Source organism: Equus przewalskii, chromosome 20, assembly GCF_037783145.1.
Source record: "Equus przewalskii isolate Varuska chromosome 20, EquPr2, whole genome shotgun sequence".
In the NCBI taxonomy this organism is placed as follows: Eukaryota; Metazoa; Chordata; class Mammalia; order Perissodactyla; family Equidae; genus Equus; species Equus przewalskii.
The window spans coordinates 6,666,972-6,684,159 of record NC_091850.1 but is presented as its reverse complement, the minus strand read 5'-3'; the positions used below and the strand labels follow the sequence as shown (position 1 = coordinate 6,684,159).

Sequence of the window (17,188 nt, the reverse complement as noted above, 5' to 3'; positions counted from 1 at the left end):
TAGTTCTTTGCTCAACTTATCAGGAAAGATAAATCAATTTAATTTTGTTTCCTTTGTTTTATCTGTTCACTTTAGAAATCTGAATCTCTCGTACCTTGTGATATTGTTTTAAAATATTTTAAACATTCCTGGGACGATATAATCCTACTTATTTAAATCTGTCTCTCGGTTTTCAGCGTTCAAATCTATTCCTACAAGTTACTTTTCATTGATATTTTTATCTTCATATTTTAGGTTGGTAACTCTAGAAGAGCTTTGGTTTGAATCTGCTCCCCATTGATGCAACTTCCTTCCCATTTCTAGTGCAGCCTTTAAGCATTATTTCTTAGTATGTGTGATGATTCCAGGGATTGCTGCCTCAGGATGGACAATTTGCTTTCCACATTCCTAGACTCAGACTCTCAAGACAGCATTTATAAGGTGATCAAAGTAGACCAATGGGGACAGCCTTGGGGTAGTCACTTCTCTGCTCTGAAGACAAGGGTAAACAGAGGTCAAAGTTAATTTATAGCAGAATCCCCAGCCCCAGCCAAGATCAGGTAGAAACATTTGGAAACTCACTATCAGCCCCACTTTCCTTAGCATCTTCTCATTGGACATGGCCTCATGACCAGAGTGTCAGTGCAGGGAGCTGACAGCTTCCCAGACCTCACACCTACATTAGAAAACTTCGTCTCCTCTAGTGTCTAGGTTCAAGGCAAGGCTCCAGGAATATTATCTTTAACACTGTTCTGTGTAAGGTGGAGGAAAATCCTACTGTGCATGGGCATGGGGCAGAGGCTGGGAAGTAGAGAGGAGAATTCAAGTCAGTGAAAAGGACCTGCCATTTTTTATATGTAGGAGGAGGATGAATAGTGAAGAATTTGACCCTTTCTTAAATACTCATTTTGTTCTAAGGTAGCATTTCAGTAGCGTGACAAGCTTATTTTTTAATCTCATTTACCTTTCTCATAAAAATAATGGCAGATTATATCATCCTGATTAAATGAATGAGCATTCTGGATAACAAAGCTTGTCCATTGCTGTGTAGGCTTACTTGTGCAATAAGTAGAAAATCTTGCTGAATATCTGTATATTGACCTATACCAGCTATAGCCTTAAGAATTTCCAATGATCTCAATTCCCTCTTAGTTCTATAGCCAGAGTTTTACTGCATTTGCAACTAAACTGTACTCTAGTTTCTGCCCATATAATTGTTTCGTCCGTAGGAAAATGTCAGCAGTTCTGACCATTTTAATTCTTCTGTTTACTGACTGCATTACCTTGTGAATCATAGGTTCCCAAATCAAGTCAAACTGGTTAGAAGACAAGTTACCCTTTAGTGCCACACCTACTGTTATCTTAAAGGAGCGTGGGAATATATCAGCCACTTTCACTATATTAACCAGTTCATTTCTGATTCCTCATGCCCTTCACTTATTGTTATTTTTTCACTTTGGATACAACCCAAATTCTACAAGCCTTTTAAGTGCAAAAAACATTAAAGTAGGGGCTGGCCTGGTGGCGCAGCAGTTAAGTTCGCATGTTCCACTTCGGCAGCCCGGGGTTCACTGGTTCGGATCCCAGGTGTGGACCTACATACTGCTTGGCAAGCCTGTGGTTGGGATCCTGGGTGTGGACCTACGTACTGCTTGGCACGTCATGCTGTGGCAGGCATCCCCCATAGAAAGTAGAGGTAGATGGGCACAGATGTTAGCTTCAGGGCCCATCTTCCTCAGCAGAAAGAGGAGAATTGGTGTCAGATGTTAGCTCAGGGCTAATCTTCCTCAAAAAAAAAAAAAAAATTAAAGTATACATAGTTAAAAATACTAATGTCTTTACCCATCCCGTTGAGAATATGCATGGTAGATTTCTCAAAACGTACAGGAGTGGAGATAGTAATGACATCTGTTTCTCACAGGCCAGGATATGCATCATTCAATCAAGAGAATACCCGTTTTATGTCATCAATTTATCCATTTTAGTTGCTATCATCTTCATGGGTGTTGTCCAAATACATAGGCTTTTCTAGAAGGACCATGGAGATTACGAGAGTTGGGAGGTACATTGTCATCAGGTCTTGAAACTCCAGAACTTGAGTCCCACCCGCAGCATCTCCTTCAAGTTGCCGCTACTCAAACATTCTTATAGGAAGTGCTCCCTTGTTGTTTCAGCCCTTTTTATCTTTGGATCCAAAGACTCTTCCACATTGTATTATTTCAGTATTCAAGGACAGCTGTCACTTGTTTCCTAAATTTTCTCTTCTCTGCTTTCAACACAGAATTCCTCAACCCATAATTTATAGAACACACTTTCAAGTCCCCTTTTCCCATCTTGATTACTCTTCTCTGGGCAGCCTCTAATATGTAATTATCCCTCTTAAACTTAGATGCCTAAAACTGAGCACAAAAATTATTCCCTGGCCTTATTGGGGATTGAAGGGAGGGGGGAGTCAAAGAGAATTCCCCTTGGATTTGATTGTGACATTTTTTAGAGCCATGATAAGACCCGAGGAATATTTGCACTTCTGTTTCCATTTATAGATAAAAATGAGTCAATAAGAGAAAGTCTTTAGAATTTAGAAATATCCTCATGGGATTCTTAAGAATTCATGATTCTTTGAGAAAATCAATTGACTTGTTAATCTGATAATTTCAGGGCATCTTAAAGAATAGATACCTGGGCATCTGAAGTGTCTCTATTCAAAGAACATTTATGAAATGCTTATATAAATCAGTAACTGTCAGATTTTAGAATTACAGAGATCAATAAAACATGGCTTTAACCTTGAGTAACTCACAGACTGATAGGAAAGACAGCCGTCAACAGTCAATTATAACACAGTGTGACCAGCGGCTCAGGAGAGGCACGTTCAAGGTACCATGAAAGTGGAGGGTGCCGTATGGGGTGCCCCCTACTCCAGTCTCACGCCTCTCAGCATGGTATTCTTTTAGCTTCTGTATATTGCAGACATTTATGTGCAGGGTGTGCTAGATACTGCATGAAGGGGTTTTTGTATGTCATCTTATTTATGTCTGTCAACCTCTAGAGGTTGGTCCTAGTATGGACCCTATAAAAATGGGGGAAATGAGCAGAGATTAAGTGACTTGGCTAAGGTCACAGTCAGTGCTGGATGCAGAATTCAAACCAAAGCTTTTTGCTCTTAGCCAATGCTCTCTACCGCCTTTCTCAGAGGGAGCCTGTATCTAGAGCAATGATCTCAACCAGGGGGGTCATTTTGCCTCTAAGGAACATTTGGAGATGTCTGCAGACATTTTCAATTGTCACAGTTGGCATCTAATAGGTAGAGGTCAGAGCTGCTGCTAACCATCCTCCCATGCACAAGACAGTGCCCACAAAACAGAGTTATCCAGCCTAAAATGTCAATGGTGCTGTGGTTGTGAAACTCTGCTCTAGAGCTTGGGTACTATATTTGGGTTGGCCTTTAAGAAATACTTTTTTAAAACTTACAAAACATTTTCTAAAAGAAGAGATGGCTTACTATGGGGCAAAACATACTGGACCAAGCCTATAATTTACTGGTCAAGTGTATTTTGTCACTTGTAAAATTGAGAAAATGTTGCCTTCTTTGTTTACCTGTCGATTTCAGGGATGTGAGGAGATAATGCATAAGACAGCCCTGTACAAGAATTATTATCAGAAATTCTTAGGCTCCTTGGAGACTCCGGGTCACAAGAATTAGATAAAGATGACCTCATGGTGAACTTCTCTTGTTTACCCTCCTCTCTTGTCAGCTGACCCCCTTATAGTCACCCTCATATTTCTCTAAGAAGTTTGTTCCCAGTATTTGCTGGATGAACTAAACCATTTTTCACAAGTGACTTTTGCTTAAATTTTTTTTTTCGATTTAACATCTCTTGCCATATTACACTAGATTTTAGGCAGTTAATTTAAATTCTAATTTTTTTATATACTTTTATGCAAGCATTTGTGGGTTTGGGGAGTTATTTGAATACCATGCCTTTCTTCAAAATGAATAACCATAACATTGACTCAGCCTCCCCTCCATTCCTTCCTTTCAAGCTCTAACCACTTGGAAGGAAAATCATTCTAGCATTTGTTAAATGAATGCCAGGTAGTTTCTTTACGCGTAATGGTTGACCATCCCCTAGACAGGTCGTTGTAGCCCGTGAAGCCAAACAGGTATGCACTGTAGTAATTCATCAAATGGAGGTAAACTCATAAATTTAGTTTACTGAGGTTTTAGGTGAGCGTGACATCCCATTGGCATGCTTTTCCTACACAGCAAACAGCGTCTAGGCAAAGAGTAATTACTGACTTCCTTGGAGTGTTTGAATGGTGATCCATTCCGCTGTGAATCACAGATCAGCCTTCAGGTGTGCGCCGCGCACGCTTCACGGTGTTCCGGCCGCGGCTGCATTTATTTATTTATTTTAGGGGAATGATCCATTTGGGGCTGGGGGCGCGGCGGAGGCAGCAGATGCTGGGAGTCCCGGCCTCCCGGGGGCTCGGCACAGGTCTCCGCCTGCCCCCTTTCCCATGAGGCCCCGCTCCTGGGAGTGTCTGCCCAGGGAAGGGTCCCCGCCGCCCCAGCCCCTTCCAGCGGGAGGTGGGGAGGCTGCACCAAGGTGTCCGGCTCAAGTCCACCAACAGGCCACTTGGCTCAAAGTGCTTTTAAGTTTCCTTTTTTTGAGGAAGGGAGAAGAAGAGGAGCTTTTCCTATTTAAATTCCATTCCTTGTTTGTATACCAAAAGGAAACTCAGCACTGGGCATGTTCGGATGTGGAATGGTTTCTCCGATAAGCAACAGCCTCCCGGAACCGATGTCTTAAAATAGTCGTCTCCCCTCACCTCCCCGCGGGAGCTGCAAATGGTATCTGCCAAACAGATGACAAAGTACCTTGGACTGAATCACACACAGACAGCATTTTGAGCAGAACGCACGGCCCAACTCTTGTAATTACTGTTTGTAGCCGGCCAGGGCTGACCAGGAGAGGGCAAACCTAGGAGGAAATAAGTTTCCCCGAACCTTGGAGAAATGGCTGTGTGCTAATTAAAGGCAGGCACGGGGACTTCTCAGTTATTCTCTAAGTTGTTCTTGAGGTCACAGTTCACAGCACGTTTCCTCTGGAGGGAGTGAGTAGATAATTGGGATCTTTTTGTCTTTTTGTCTTTTTCTTTTTTTCCCCCTCTCCCCGTTTTGGCCTTATGGCCTTGAACCCGCAGTGAATTGAAGAGAGAAAGAAATGGATATGTCTGACCCCAATTTTTGGACTGTGCTCTCAAACTTTACTTTGCCTCATTTGAGGAGTGGGAACAGGCTGCGGCGGACACAAAGGTAAAAACGCGGGGATCCTTTGCCTGGAGAGGGAACGCTTTGGGCTGCTCAGGCGCTCGGCTGCCGGAGCCCCCTTAGCAACTGGGGTTTTGTTTATTGGGTGACAATTTGAAAAGTTTATACCCTGCCAGGGGGGCACTGTTTCAGGTAGTCCCTCCTCCTGGCGGATTTCCTGGGTAATTCTGATGAATATGCTTCCAGAGTTGTTCTTTTGAAATGTGGATAATGGGACGTTGACTTGTGAGCAGCGGGGGAGAGAGAAAGGGAAGGGGGAGGAGACAGTTTGTGGAAGTCTGTCTCTTTGATCTAATCGTGTTTATCCATTTCATTTACCCAGACCTCGGGGCTTCTGCTTCTCTTTGTAGAGCCTTTCAGATGTTCCCCTCTATTAAATATTTGACCTTTATAAGATGCATATGTACAAGGCAAAGATAACTCAAGTTAGCCTGTTTCGTATTGTCTGCTTAAAGAGACAGGTCTGCATAACTTTGCCATTTTTTTTTTTTTTTTTTTACTGGCTTGCTGACATTTATTTCTAATACAGGACTGGCCTTTTCACTTTGTAATGTGTATTTGACAGAATGGATTGGGGGGAAAAGACTTCTAACATCAAATGAAGCTCATGCCACAAGTGAAAGGCAGTTCAGAGTTAGTTGCTGACGCTTGGGTTGAGAGAATATGGTTTTAAAGGGGGTGTTTCTCCTCTCTTCACATTTCTGCCCAGCACAGAAAGTGGCATTATTGTGGTTTTAGAGGGGCACACCCTCTGAGTTGTATAAATACAGATTCTTTGTTTCTCTTCCAAATTGCCTTACACATATGCGTGAACGTGCATGAAAGCAACAGTGCAGTCAATAAACAGGATGCTGACTATCAGATTTGGAGCTTCGTAATCTCTATGCTCTGGTGTTTAAAGAACACACGAAAGTGCTTCATTCTGTTGGGTTGTACTGATAACTTTTTGTAGCAGAGCTATCAATGCACAATACTTTGGAAGCCGGTAATTTTTCTTCTGAAATTTCCCACATTTCAGAAGTGTCCTAGAATACTCTCACCTGCCCTGTTTATATATGCACACGCATATACACATACATAAAACGCGTAACGTGTGATGTGTAGATTTTAAAGTCATACTTAATTTTAATGCGACTGGAACAGCGTTGGTGCCACTAAAGCATGTTAGATTCTAAACTGGTGCCTTTTAGATAACATGGCTATGCGTTTCTCATTCTGCTATGTACCTTCAGAGACATTCTCTTTTTGTATTGATTATTTTTGTTCAAGCTGTGTCATTCATGCCCCAAACCCCCCAAACAACTCGTCAGTTAAAGAGATTCACTCTGTCTATACATGAACAAGGCCACGACTCCTCATGGTGGTAAATGCTATAACTTCTTACCTTTTCAGTTTGTCAGGGGCCTTTAAATATTAATCTGAGTGGTGGTGTCCTGGCTGTGATAGTCTTTACTCTCACTGGAGCCACTTCTTGGAAAAATAAGTCTGCTCTGGCATCACACTCGTGTGTCTAAACATGAAAAGCAGTTACAGCCTTTCCTCCCCCACCTACCTGTTGATAGTATTATTGAGAGAGTCAAATGCATGCAGAATTCTCAGGCTGGTTTGCCCCTGGCCTTCCAGCAAGTCAGCCCAGAACACTCCAACTCCAGCAGCTCACACTGGCAGAGAGCTAGGTTCTAAGGTAACCTGGGTTCTTCCTGGCAAAGTAGGGGAGTGTGAGAGGGCTGTCTCACTCCCCAAGTCAGGGACCCATCTCTTCAGTTTGGAGAAACAGAGAGGGGGCTGGGTTTTCTTCCGTCCTTTTGAAGACGAAAGGTTGTCACGGCCTGTTGGTTACTGGGGATTTCCAGGATTCACGGAGTTTGGGAATATGTGTCCTGAAGATCATCTACATATATCTACTCATTATTAGTCTCAAAGGGCCAACACTGCTTTATATGTTTTTATGTGGGTTAGGAAAGATGAAGGGCCATGTCCTCCTCTCCAGGACAGTGTACGTGGCTGTTGCAGTCTCCTGTTATACACTGATCAGTTGCCGCTCTTTGTCCTTCCATAAGGAGGTGCAGCATATGCCTACAGTAGTGTGACTCTTCCCATTCCTTGACCTCTCTTAACTGCTGTAAATCCTGTCTCCTCCTCCAAGACCCACATTAACCCCATTCCTTACCTGGTTGGTCAGGTTCCCTAAATCTGTCCTTTCAAAAGGACTTTGCCATTCCCCAAGCTGTCCTCTGCTTTCACCAGCATCATGGAGGATGTGCCCAGTGTCCAGGCAAGGTCCTCTTCCACAGCTGGACATGCCTTAGCCCTGGGAGTATCTCTCCTGCCCAAGCCTAGCTTCTTTTCTACACACTGACTTTGTCTGATCATTCATTTTGCATGTTTTATCCCAGCTCCTTGTTCTGATTAATCTTGTAATCCAGAGGACTTCCTCTTAACCTTTTCTTTAGTATCAGCTTCTTGTATCTATCCAAGAGTGAAGCCCAGCTTTGAGCCTGTGAATGAGCATCTTGGAGCTCCTAGGGATAGGATGTTTGTACCACTCAGACAAAAGAGAGAGAGACTGGATGGTTTCAGACACTCCCCTTACATCTCTGTCATGGTAGAAACTGTCATCATGGCAGCCTTTGGGTTTGCTACATCATATCTGCCTTGCCAGTTCAGCAGGCACTGCTCTGTTGGTTTGCCTTATCACGGGAAACCCTTGAAGGTTTCCCTTCCAACTCAGAGCCCTACCTGGGCCTATAACTCCCTAAGTTCTTGGGGAAAGGAGCCTGCAGACTAAATTCCAAGTCTAGACTCTTACACGGTGCTGATGAGCTGAAAGCCTGGGTTCCTCGTGCTGTGTCCCGAAGACGATATATTGTACTCTTCCTTCTTTTTTGTCTTGACGGCGGCACACATTGGGTTGTCTGGATGCACACTGACTTTGTCTGCTGTTTTGCTGTAAAGCTCACATGTTCTGTTGGAAACGGTTCGTTTTTTACGACTGGCTTTACCCTCTCTCCCCCTCCCTTATTTCCTCAAGGCAATCTCAACACAACCATTTACCTGCTGCTTTGAGGGACAGAAATCTAGGCTGAAGGGACAGATTATTTCAACCAAAATTTGTTGGTTTAAAGTGAAGTAATAATTGCATGCTTAAGAGATTGTAAGTTTCATAGATCTGTGGATATTCCATTCCCTTGAGGACCCGCTCACAACTTGGAGTGGAGTCGTTTGCCTGCTTTATGTCACCACTTACGTTTGTAACATCTTTTCTTTTCCTGTTGGATTAAAAACTTTTAGGGGGAAGGGATCAAGCTTCTCTTTTACTTCTAGCTCCTCTATGTCATAGTGTAAAGAAAGGGCTATCATTGATTTTTAAATGTTGCTGCTCAGTTTTGAGGTACACCTTTCGTTTTGCTGGAGCGCAGCCTAGAAAATCCAGAAGATGCTTGATTTTTAACCTTAATGGTCAGAAATGGATGTTTTCATTGGGCTTGGGAGATGATCTTCAAACCTCACTGGCACGCACATCAGTAAAACCCTTATCCATGCCAGTGGGCAGTTTGTGACTCACTTAGTTTAAGCAAGTTTCCAAATGTATTTTTCTGAGAACCCATGGGATAAAAGTTTTTTAGGTTTGGTTTTGTTTTGCTGAATTCACATTACTCGGCAGTTGCTATGAACAGCAGGTACATTCAGGGATCTTAAACTAACTGCTCTAGTTGTCAGAATGTATTGAATTTTTATGCATGCTGCGTCTTCCCTTTAGAAGATCTGTAGTGTTTGGTGAGTTTTTGCTTTGCTCATGAATATATGTCTTTAAAAAGTATGGAGAATACACTTCTCTTCTGCCCTGACATGTCAAGTATTAGTGAACTTGTACTCACCCCTTTCATGGAAAGCCCAGTTAAATCCACATTTATTGAGTATCTATTGTGTGCCTTGGCACTGAGACCCAAAGCTGAAAGCCATAGGATTGCCTTCAGTGAAGGCATGCAAGTGAATCAGTGTAAACCAGGGCAACAGAGAAGTATTTACAAGGTACACATAAGCCGTAGGAGTGGTGAAGGGGTAAGAGAGACTTTGGTCTCAGGGAGAGGAGAGGCACCACATAGAAAAAGCGACACGTTAGGGAGGTTTGGAAGAATGGGTTGGTATTTATCAGACAGAAGGACAGGGTCTTCCCAAGGGACAAAAGAAATGGCATATACAAAGGCATAGTGGCCTTGGCAACACAGATTCGAGGGCCCATACGTAGCTTGGTATTGCTGGAGCATAGGGAACCAGAAGCATAACTCAGTTTTGCTGAAGCGTGAAGTGTGAAAAGGTGATATAATATAGCACGATGGTTAAGAGGGTTGATCTGAAGCCAGCTCACCTGGGTTCGAATGATATTGCGTAAGTTAACTTCTTTGGACTTCAGTTGCTCCACCTATAAAATAGGGATAAGTAAATTACCTTCAGGGTTGTTGTAAAGATTAAAATGTGTTCATATGCATAAAATGCATAATGCAATGACTGGCACATAAAAACTCTCAATAAATCCTAACTATTAAAATCGTTGCTGTCATTACAACAAGAGGATGAGTAGTGGGCGATGAGGCTCAGGGGGAGAGTTGAGGTGCTTGGTATCTGTGGAGTTTGGCCTTTATCCAGAGAGAGAGAGACACATGTCTAGCAGCACTGCGGAGTTTAGGTCTAAGAAGGGGGTGTGAGACCTAGAAACCAATTAATCAATTATAGCAGAAGCCTATCTAAAGGGTTTTGTAGGCCTGAGCAAAGAATGTAGTGAGATTATGCCTTTTATATTAAGAATATAAAATTGATAGAAGTTGATGCGCCATTGGCTCTGAGGAATGAAAAAAGATTCCACATGGCAATGGGGTTTTTGACTTGGGGGACCAGGGAGATGGAAGGACGGCCTATACATAGAAGAGCGGGAGAGGGGAAGACACAAGAACTTGTACTTGTCCTTGCCCTTTTATCCCCAGAAGCTCAGTTAATCCATGTTGGTTGAGCATCTCTTGTTTACTGAGTACCGTGGAGCATTATTCCTTCGTTCAGCCAGTATCTGCAGCGCCAGTGTTCTGTGCTGGCCAGGGATGTAGTGGTGAACAGGAAAGAGTGCTCGGGCCTCACAAACAAGCATCTAAATACATCACTTGCCAAATGGTGGTCAGAGTTCTGAAGGCTGTAAGCAAGAGCTGAGAGGAGAGAGAACAGTGTGGGGGCTACTTTAGATAATGTGGTCCGAGGACATCTTTTGAGGAGGTAATATTTGAGGGGAGACTTAAAGGATGAGAAAGAGCTGTCCATGGCAAGAGTTTGGGAGCAGGCGTCTGGGAACGACCAAGGCTCTGAGGCAGGAAAGAAAGAGCCCCTAGGCAGGCAGTTGGGTGTATAGGTTCAGGGCACTCAGGGAGGCTGGACCAGAAATAATAGTCTTCGGAGTCATCACTGGGACCATCCGAGAAATACACTAGATTAATCTGTGAGAGAACTAAAGATGCCCATTTAAGGAGTGGGCAGAGATGCAGATAGAAACAGGAAAGGAGACTTGGGAGACAGTCTTATAAGAAGGAAGGAAGCCCATAGTGTTCTCATGGAAATCCCAAGAATGGTCAACACTGCCACTCCACAGAGAGATGAAACGAACGTGTGCATTGTGTCTGACACCTGGGAAGTCATGGGTGACTTCAGCATGAACAGCAGCAGCAGAGTGATGGGGTGGGGATGGGGGGGGTGGTGACGAGCCAGAAAAGAGTAGTGAAGTGAGGAATTAGAGACCATGGGTGGTATCCACTCTCTGTGGGTAGCTAAGTACAGCTGTGACACATCGTTGCGTCTTAGCCTCTGCACATTCACAGCTGACCCGTCAGCCCTCTTCCTGAATCATATCCCCTTACTCACTGTTGCTCATTTTATTGTCTGCTTCATTGCCCAAATAGGCAATGACAGTTTCCTTTTCACCTCTCTGGAAGCTCAAGTCCTTTCCACCGCCTTATGAGTATCTCCTTTCTAATGTGTTTACAGTTAGAGTTTCTCTTGTTTTAAATCCCTGACTCTGAGCGTCTCTAGCCCCCACCCACCACCACTTTGTCTCCTCCTGAGCCTGGGCTGTGAGTACCCCTGCCTTTCCCCTCCAGCCTGTTCCACAGGGAGCTGAAACCTGATGCACTCCGTGCTGCTGCTCCTCTCATCCTCTCCACACCTGACCTGCAGGCTCTGCCCCTCCCTGAGTCTCTGCGCCCATTTCCTCCCACTGCTTGCTTTGCCCAGGCCTGTTTCATAACTGCTTTCTTTCTTCATGCTCTAGACTGTATTTTCCGCAGGCAGGACAGGCCTGCCCGTCACTGCAGGGCTTGCCCTTCCGTCCTCTCATAGTTTTACTCTCACACTGGTACTATTCCATGAGGCCCTCACTCATGAGTCCTCCTCCCCGCCAGCTTAGTAAGGGATACTCCCCAGGAAGAGGAGAAAGCTGAGACGCTGGGCCAGGAGCTTCCAGCAGCTCTCTGAGTGATTTCTCTGGAGTGCCTGGCTGCCCCACACCAGAGCAGGGTGTTCTACAGACTCCATGTTCATCTTGTACCTCATTAAAGCTTACGAGATACAGAGGACATGAGCAGGAATATGCGCGTTTCAGAAAGGTTGCTTTTAGCCTCTAGTGTGAAGCTTACAATAGGAGGTTACAGATTGTTTGTTTTGCCCCTTGACAGTGTAGATCTTTTGTGAGGGAAGAAGGAGGGAGAAAGAAAGGAATGACAGAGAGAAAGAGAAATGTGTGAGAGTGCAAAAGTAGATTTCAAAAGAAGTTTGTTAAAAATAACCCTTTAGAATATGGAGCCTATGCTCCATGGGGCGGCCTGGGCTGTTCATTGCTGTAACTGGTCACCACTGGGAGGGGGATGTGTGTGTCACTGAGTTCACAGCGAGGGAGAAGAACATTATATGCTTTTATGGCTTTGCTTACTTCTCTCTACACATATATCCTGTTGTCAGAAGGCTAAGTAATGTCTTTAAAACAGAGGAACCATAAGCCTCAGGTAGAGACCATCTGCCTCCTGGGCTAAAAACTGACAGATGTTGGGGCTGAGAAATCACTTGATTCCTGTGTGGAGACGGCCCATAGAGGAGAAAGCTTGGAATGGGCCTCCTTCTGAATAATTCTGGAGATTCCTCCTTATATTGGTTGAAATGGAGATGGCTGGTTTCTCAGGGAGATTAAGACGGGAGGCCTTGAACCCCCACCTCCCTCCACACACCCATCTCTAGTATGAGTGAGCATGCAGAAAGCTATTTTAATCTGAGCTGTCTTTACTACATGTAACCTAGTAATTTGGGAGTGACATCATGGTAACTGAGTAATCCCTTTGAAAGTTAAATAGAAGAGCCAGGATATTAAAATGGTCCTGGGGCTACCTGGATGAAAGTAGGCACAGGGTGTGCATAAAACCATTTATTAAAAGCAAAGTCAATCTCTATCAGGAGAAGTCTTGGCTATATAGTAGCAAATTTGCTTTGTGTGATTTGGCACCTTTTGTCACTAGAGAGATCTCTAAATAAAAGTTCACATGGTTGTTAATACTTGTAGATATGGTACTTTATTTTTGTTTCCTCTATCTTGGTAATTAGGAAAGTTCCCTTGTGAACTTGGCTGTAAATTCTGAAAATGTTGACCTTAAACCCTATTAATAGAATGAGGGGACCTGTGGGAGTTTTAGCTACACTAACGGCTATTGGGCATGCTTATTAGAGATAGTAATTATACCAATATCAAACTGAAACATCATATTGTTTTGTTTCAGAGAAAAAAGGCCCAAGCAGAGAATTTAGGCTTTGGTCAGCATTTGAAGGTAAAATAGATTGGTAAGGAGAATAGACAGTCATTAACTTTCCTCTCCTATCTTAAGCTCCCTCATACCTGCTTTATTATAGAACCCTGAACTTTCTGCGTTCTGCCAACTTTGTGATCTTACATTTATCAGTGACTCAGATTTTGTTAGTTTGGGATCTCTTAGGAAACTAAGTGCAGGCAAAATCCAGATCTTAACATGTAGTAGGCCAACCACCATTTGTGTTCTGAGTTCTTTACTAAGCTTGTAGCTCTTCAAAGGTAAGAACCAGATCCTTGTCCCTGGAAGCTTTCTAACCTGGCATGGAAGTTCAAACTGCAGATACCTTTTGGAGAGACAGTGTATTAAGTTCTGAGTGAATCCCCTGGGGGGAGGCAATGAGCAAGTAGTGAAACTTGCTGAGGTCTCCTAGAGTCGTAGAACCAGGGAAGAAAACAGTGGATTCACCAGGCTCATTTTGCCATATGAGTATTTGCTAAGCTGTCTTTGCTATGTTTTCTTCTGTCTAATTTTAAACATTACAGTGCATGCTGATGTCTCAGGATCCTGACTCTGACCTTATTGTATTTCTCTCTTGAGAGTCACTATTAGAATATTATCTAGCCACTACCAGATTTCGTAGCTACTAAATCTGAAGAAAATCACTGAACCTGTAGCTTGCATAAAAATCACCTATGTCCCTTTAACATTCATATCTTTTAAAATGCTATGTGATAGGTATCTTTAGATTAGAAATTATAATTATTAAAGGTTTTACTTTTACAGATGTATGGAGGGGTTAAGGGGAAAAAACTATGCTTGCTGTGGGAAAAACTCCCAGCTGAATAAAGCACTCTAGGAAATATGGTAAATGAAACCTTTGTTACTGTAAAACAATAGCCTTTAAGTGACTATTATGCAATGTTATTTCTTAAGTCTGATTTGGAATGGCTTGTTGATCTTGGAACTTGAGAAATAATTCCTGTAAAAATATTACTTTCACTTGGCTAATCTCAAGACTTTTGAAACAAAATCAAAGACTTTTCCAAGTAGATTACCTTGGTCAGAGGCTGACCGTTGGAGATATTGAAGCCGTGTCAGAAAGAATTTTTTTCATGTGACGAATAATTTTATCCATTTGGTATTCTCCGTTCTAGTACCCATCCAGATAAACACAAATTATTTGCTAATCCAAAAAATCATTCATTGTAAAATTAGCCTGTGCTTGCTCAACCACTCCAAAGGGCAGACAGGTGGCAGAAAGGCTGATAGGCACACTCACTTGGCAGGTTCAATGGATGATTATGAATTTGCATTTTCCATGAACCATAGGTCCCTAAGCAGAGGAATTTTTTATCTTTGATCTCAAATGGTCATAATGGCCAGTGGCAGATCAGGTAGAGTGTAGGATAGTTCAGGGGTGCTTTGTGTCCCAGTTCTTGTTACGGATTCTGCAAAATGAGCTTCTATGCTAATGAATTATAATTTCCTGTATGTTTTAGAATTTGATGTTTGGGGTTAGATGTTTGGACCACAGAGTTAGTAAGGAATAAAAATTGCCATATTTTTACTGTGACCTATAATATTTGTATGTAGCATTGTTTCTCAATAGATGTCTTTTCTCCCATCAATTTCAGTTAAGTTAGCCTTGGAAATCTAGGATTTTTAAGGCAAAAAATCAATAGTGGATTTTATAAGTCTTCTTAACATAGGAATCCAGGCTCAAGATGAGAGCTCTGTTCTCTTCAGTCCAGTTCTTGGATCTCAGTGGTTTTAATGTCATTCTGCCAGCATCACCATTGCCAAGATGCCCTCTTGGTAGGTAGACTTCAGTTTTCTCTGAAATTGTGATTCATTACTTATCATTTGATGCCTTCTTAAAGGAAACTCTTTAAACAAGAGAAATTGTGGTTTGTCTTACTTTTTGAGATTTAACCTTAAAATTAATCTACTTTCTTACACCAAAGGTAGGGTGATTTGGAGGTCCAAAGGTACAGATAATTGAGCTGGTTAGATGTTAATATGATGCAACTTTTGATGCCATTCCTAGGAAATATAAACGTTCTGTGGAATGAATGGGTCCCAAGTTTAAAATCCGTAAAGAAAAGGGTTCTGACTCTTGGCACAGATAGACATATTCAGAAATGTTGTATTCAAGCCAGAGTAAATATATATCCTTTTTTCAGTTAGCAGAAGTCGCCTCTAAACACATATTTTGGCATTAAGGAAGCTCGTCATGACCTATTGTTCCAGAAAGATTATAGTTCTCATTTTAAGCCAGTTTTCTAGTTCCCATGTAAGTGACCTGCCCAGCCTGGAGCCGAGGAAACAGCTTTTGCTTTTCAAACCTTCCATTCTTTTAGGTGTATCCTGCAGGCAGTGGCTTGTAGCTGTTCCTTCAGCCTCTTAACAGGTTTGATTTCAAATCTATTTAATAAGAAACTAATATGTTTGGAGGGGATTCATGGCCCAACATGGATGGATTTTGTTGGGAAGTTCCAGGTGTGTATATATCTTAAACTCTGTGTTAAGGCCTATTCAACTAAAATGCTTTTGGTTTTGTTTGGTTTGTTTTTGTCTTCTAGTCACAGACTGAATTTCTTAAGATGTCTTAGAGATTGGGTTGGGAGGGGGTAGCCCCCAGTCCTGAAGGCCCTGCAGCTCCTCTTTCAATTCCTTTTCTTTGGCTGCCTTAGAAGCACTAAAGAGGAGTCAAATAATTATGAACTGGGCCAAAAGATAGAGACATCAGAAGCCAAGAGCTGGGTGATTAACCTCTGGAACAACGGAAGTTGATTACACTTAAAAATACTTGAAGGGGGTTGTTTATGAGTTAGGCATCTCTGTGTGATCCTTTTCCTGCTTTGTGGCTTGTGGATGAGCCTGAATCACCTTCTGAAACCTGATAATCTAATAACCTACTTTGACTTTGTTTGACTTCTGTGGACAGGGTCTGGGGATTTATCACATCCCATCATTTTTTCATTTATGTAGGAAATATTTATTGGTTACCTTTTATGTGACCAGGGCTGTAATTATCACCTGGGAAACAAAGATATGGGTGGTTTGATCCTTCTCTTCACATAGCTCAATCTAGTTGGGTTAGAAAACAATGTAGACAGATAATTACAGTAACGTGTAATAACAGGTCAGAGATCTACCAACATCGGCAGAGGAGGAAGGAGAGACTGTGTGTTGAGGCAGTTGGGTATATGTTGTCTCGTTTAACCCTGTCTATTATACAGATGAAAATATTGAAGCTTAGAGAAATTTATTGTCCCCAAATCTCACCAGTAGTAAGTGGTAAATCTGGGTAAGAACTTAGCTATACTTTCCTGTCTCCAAAGGAAATATAGCTCCAATAATACTGTAATATCAAAAAGAATATTTGTAAAGTAAGATTTTAGTATCTTAATTTTTATAGTATAGTAGCCTCTTGAAAACTCAAAGATATCTGTGGAATAGGGAGCCCTGATAATTTTGGTCTTTGCTGTAGAAATGCCACCTGCTGTCTGAGGGAAGAGAGTGAAAAAGAGAAGTATATTTTACTTTGTTTTAAAATTACCACCTGCTGATTCTCTTTCCCATTAATGGAAATTGTGTATGTATTCTCCTGTAATTTCCTCATCTTAAAGTATCACAGTTTATAATGGTGTTTGAGTGGGTTTTGCTTTTAAAATTGAGGTTTTACTTAGGATGTGGCTCTGAATAGCTGCTCTCTTCCAGTTCTTTTGAATGAATAACAATCTACTGCACCCAGGCTTATTTTTCTGAGTTTTACAAAATCCTGTGCATTCGTGTGGGTCTATATGTTATGCACACACGTTTCAAATTCCTTACTGATCCTGTAGTGGTGCATATAGTTCATTTCATAGAAGAGAAAAAAGTTCTTGCATCTTATGTGGCAGTAACATGTGAAGGCCAGAAAAGATCTGTTGGGAGATTGTGGAGATGAATTACTTACAGGCTTCTTCTTCACCTTTTAAAAATATAACAATTCCTCTTGAATATGCTAATGAGAACTATGTTTTTAAGGAGGTGAGTTGAT

The 17,188-nt window shown here is 42.2% G+C and overlaps 1 protein-coding gene across 19 annotated transcripts in view; it reads left to right on the top strand.

Annotated features, from left to right (window-relative positions):
• Positions 1-17,188, top strand: part of MAST4 (microtubule associated serine/threonine kinase family member 4) — a 576,955-nt gene that overhangs the window by 400,896 nt on the left and 158,871 nt on the right. For 2 of the 19 annotated variants that reach the window (XM_070586863.1, XM_070586859.1), the window contains exon 1: positions 4,553-5,299. The exons of 15 other annotated variants lie outside the window; for them this stretch is intronic. In XM_070586863.1, coding sequence (XP_070442964.1) covers positions 5,208-5,299 — 92 coding nt within the window. In that variant the 5' untranslated portion in view covers positions 4,553-5,207. Of the gene's footprint in view, positions 1-4,552; positions 5,300-15,427; positions 15,643-17,188 lie in introns of those variants that run through there. 2 more of the 19 variants (XM_070586862.1, XM_070586866.1) reach the window with 2 other exon arrangements.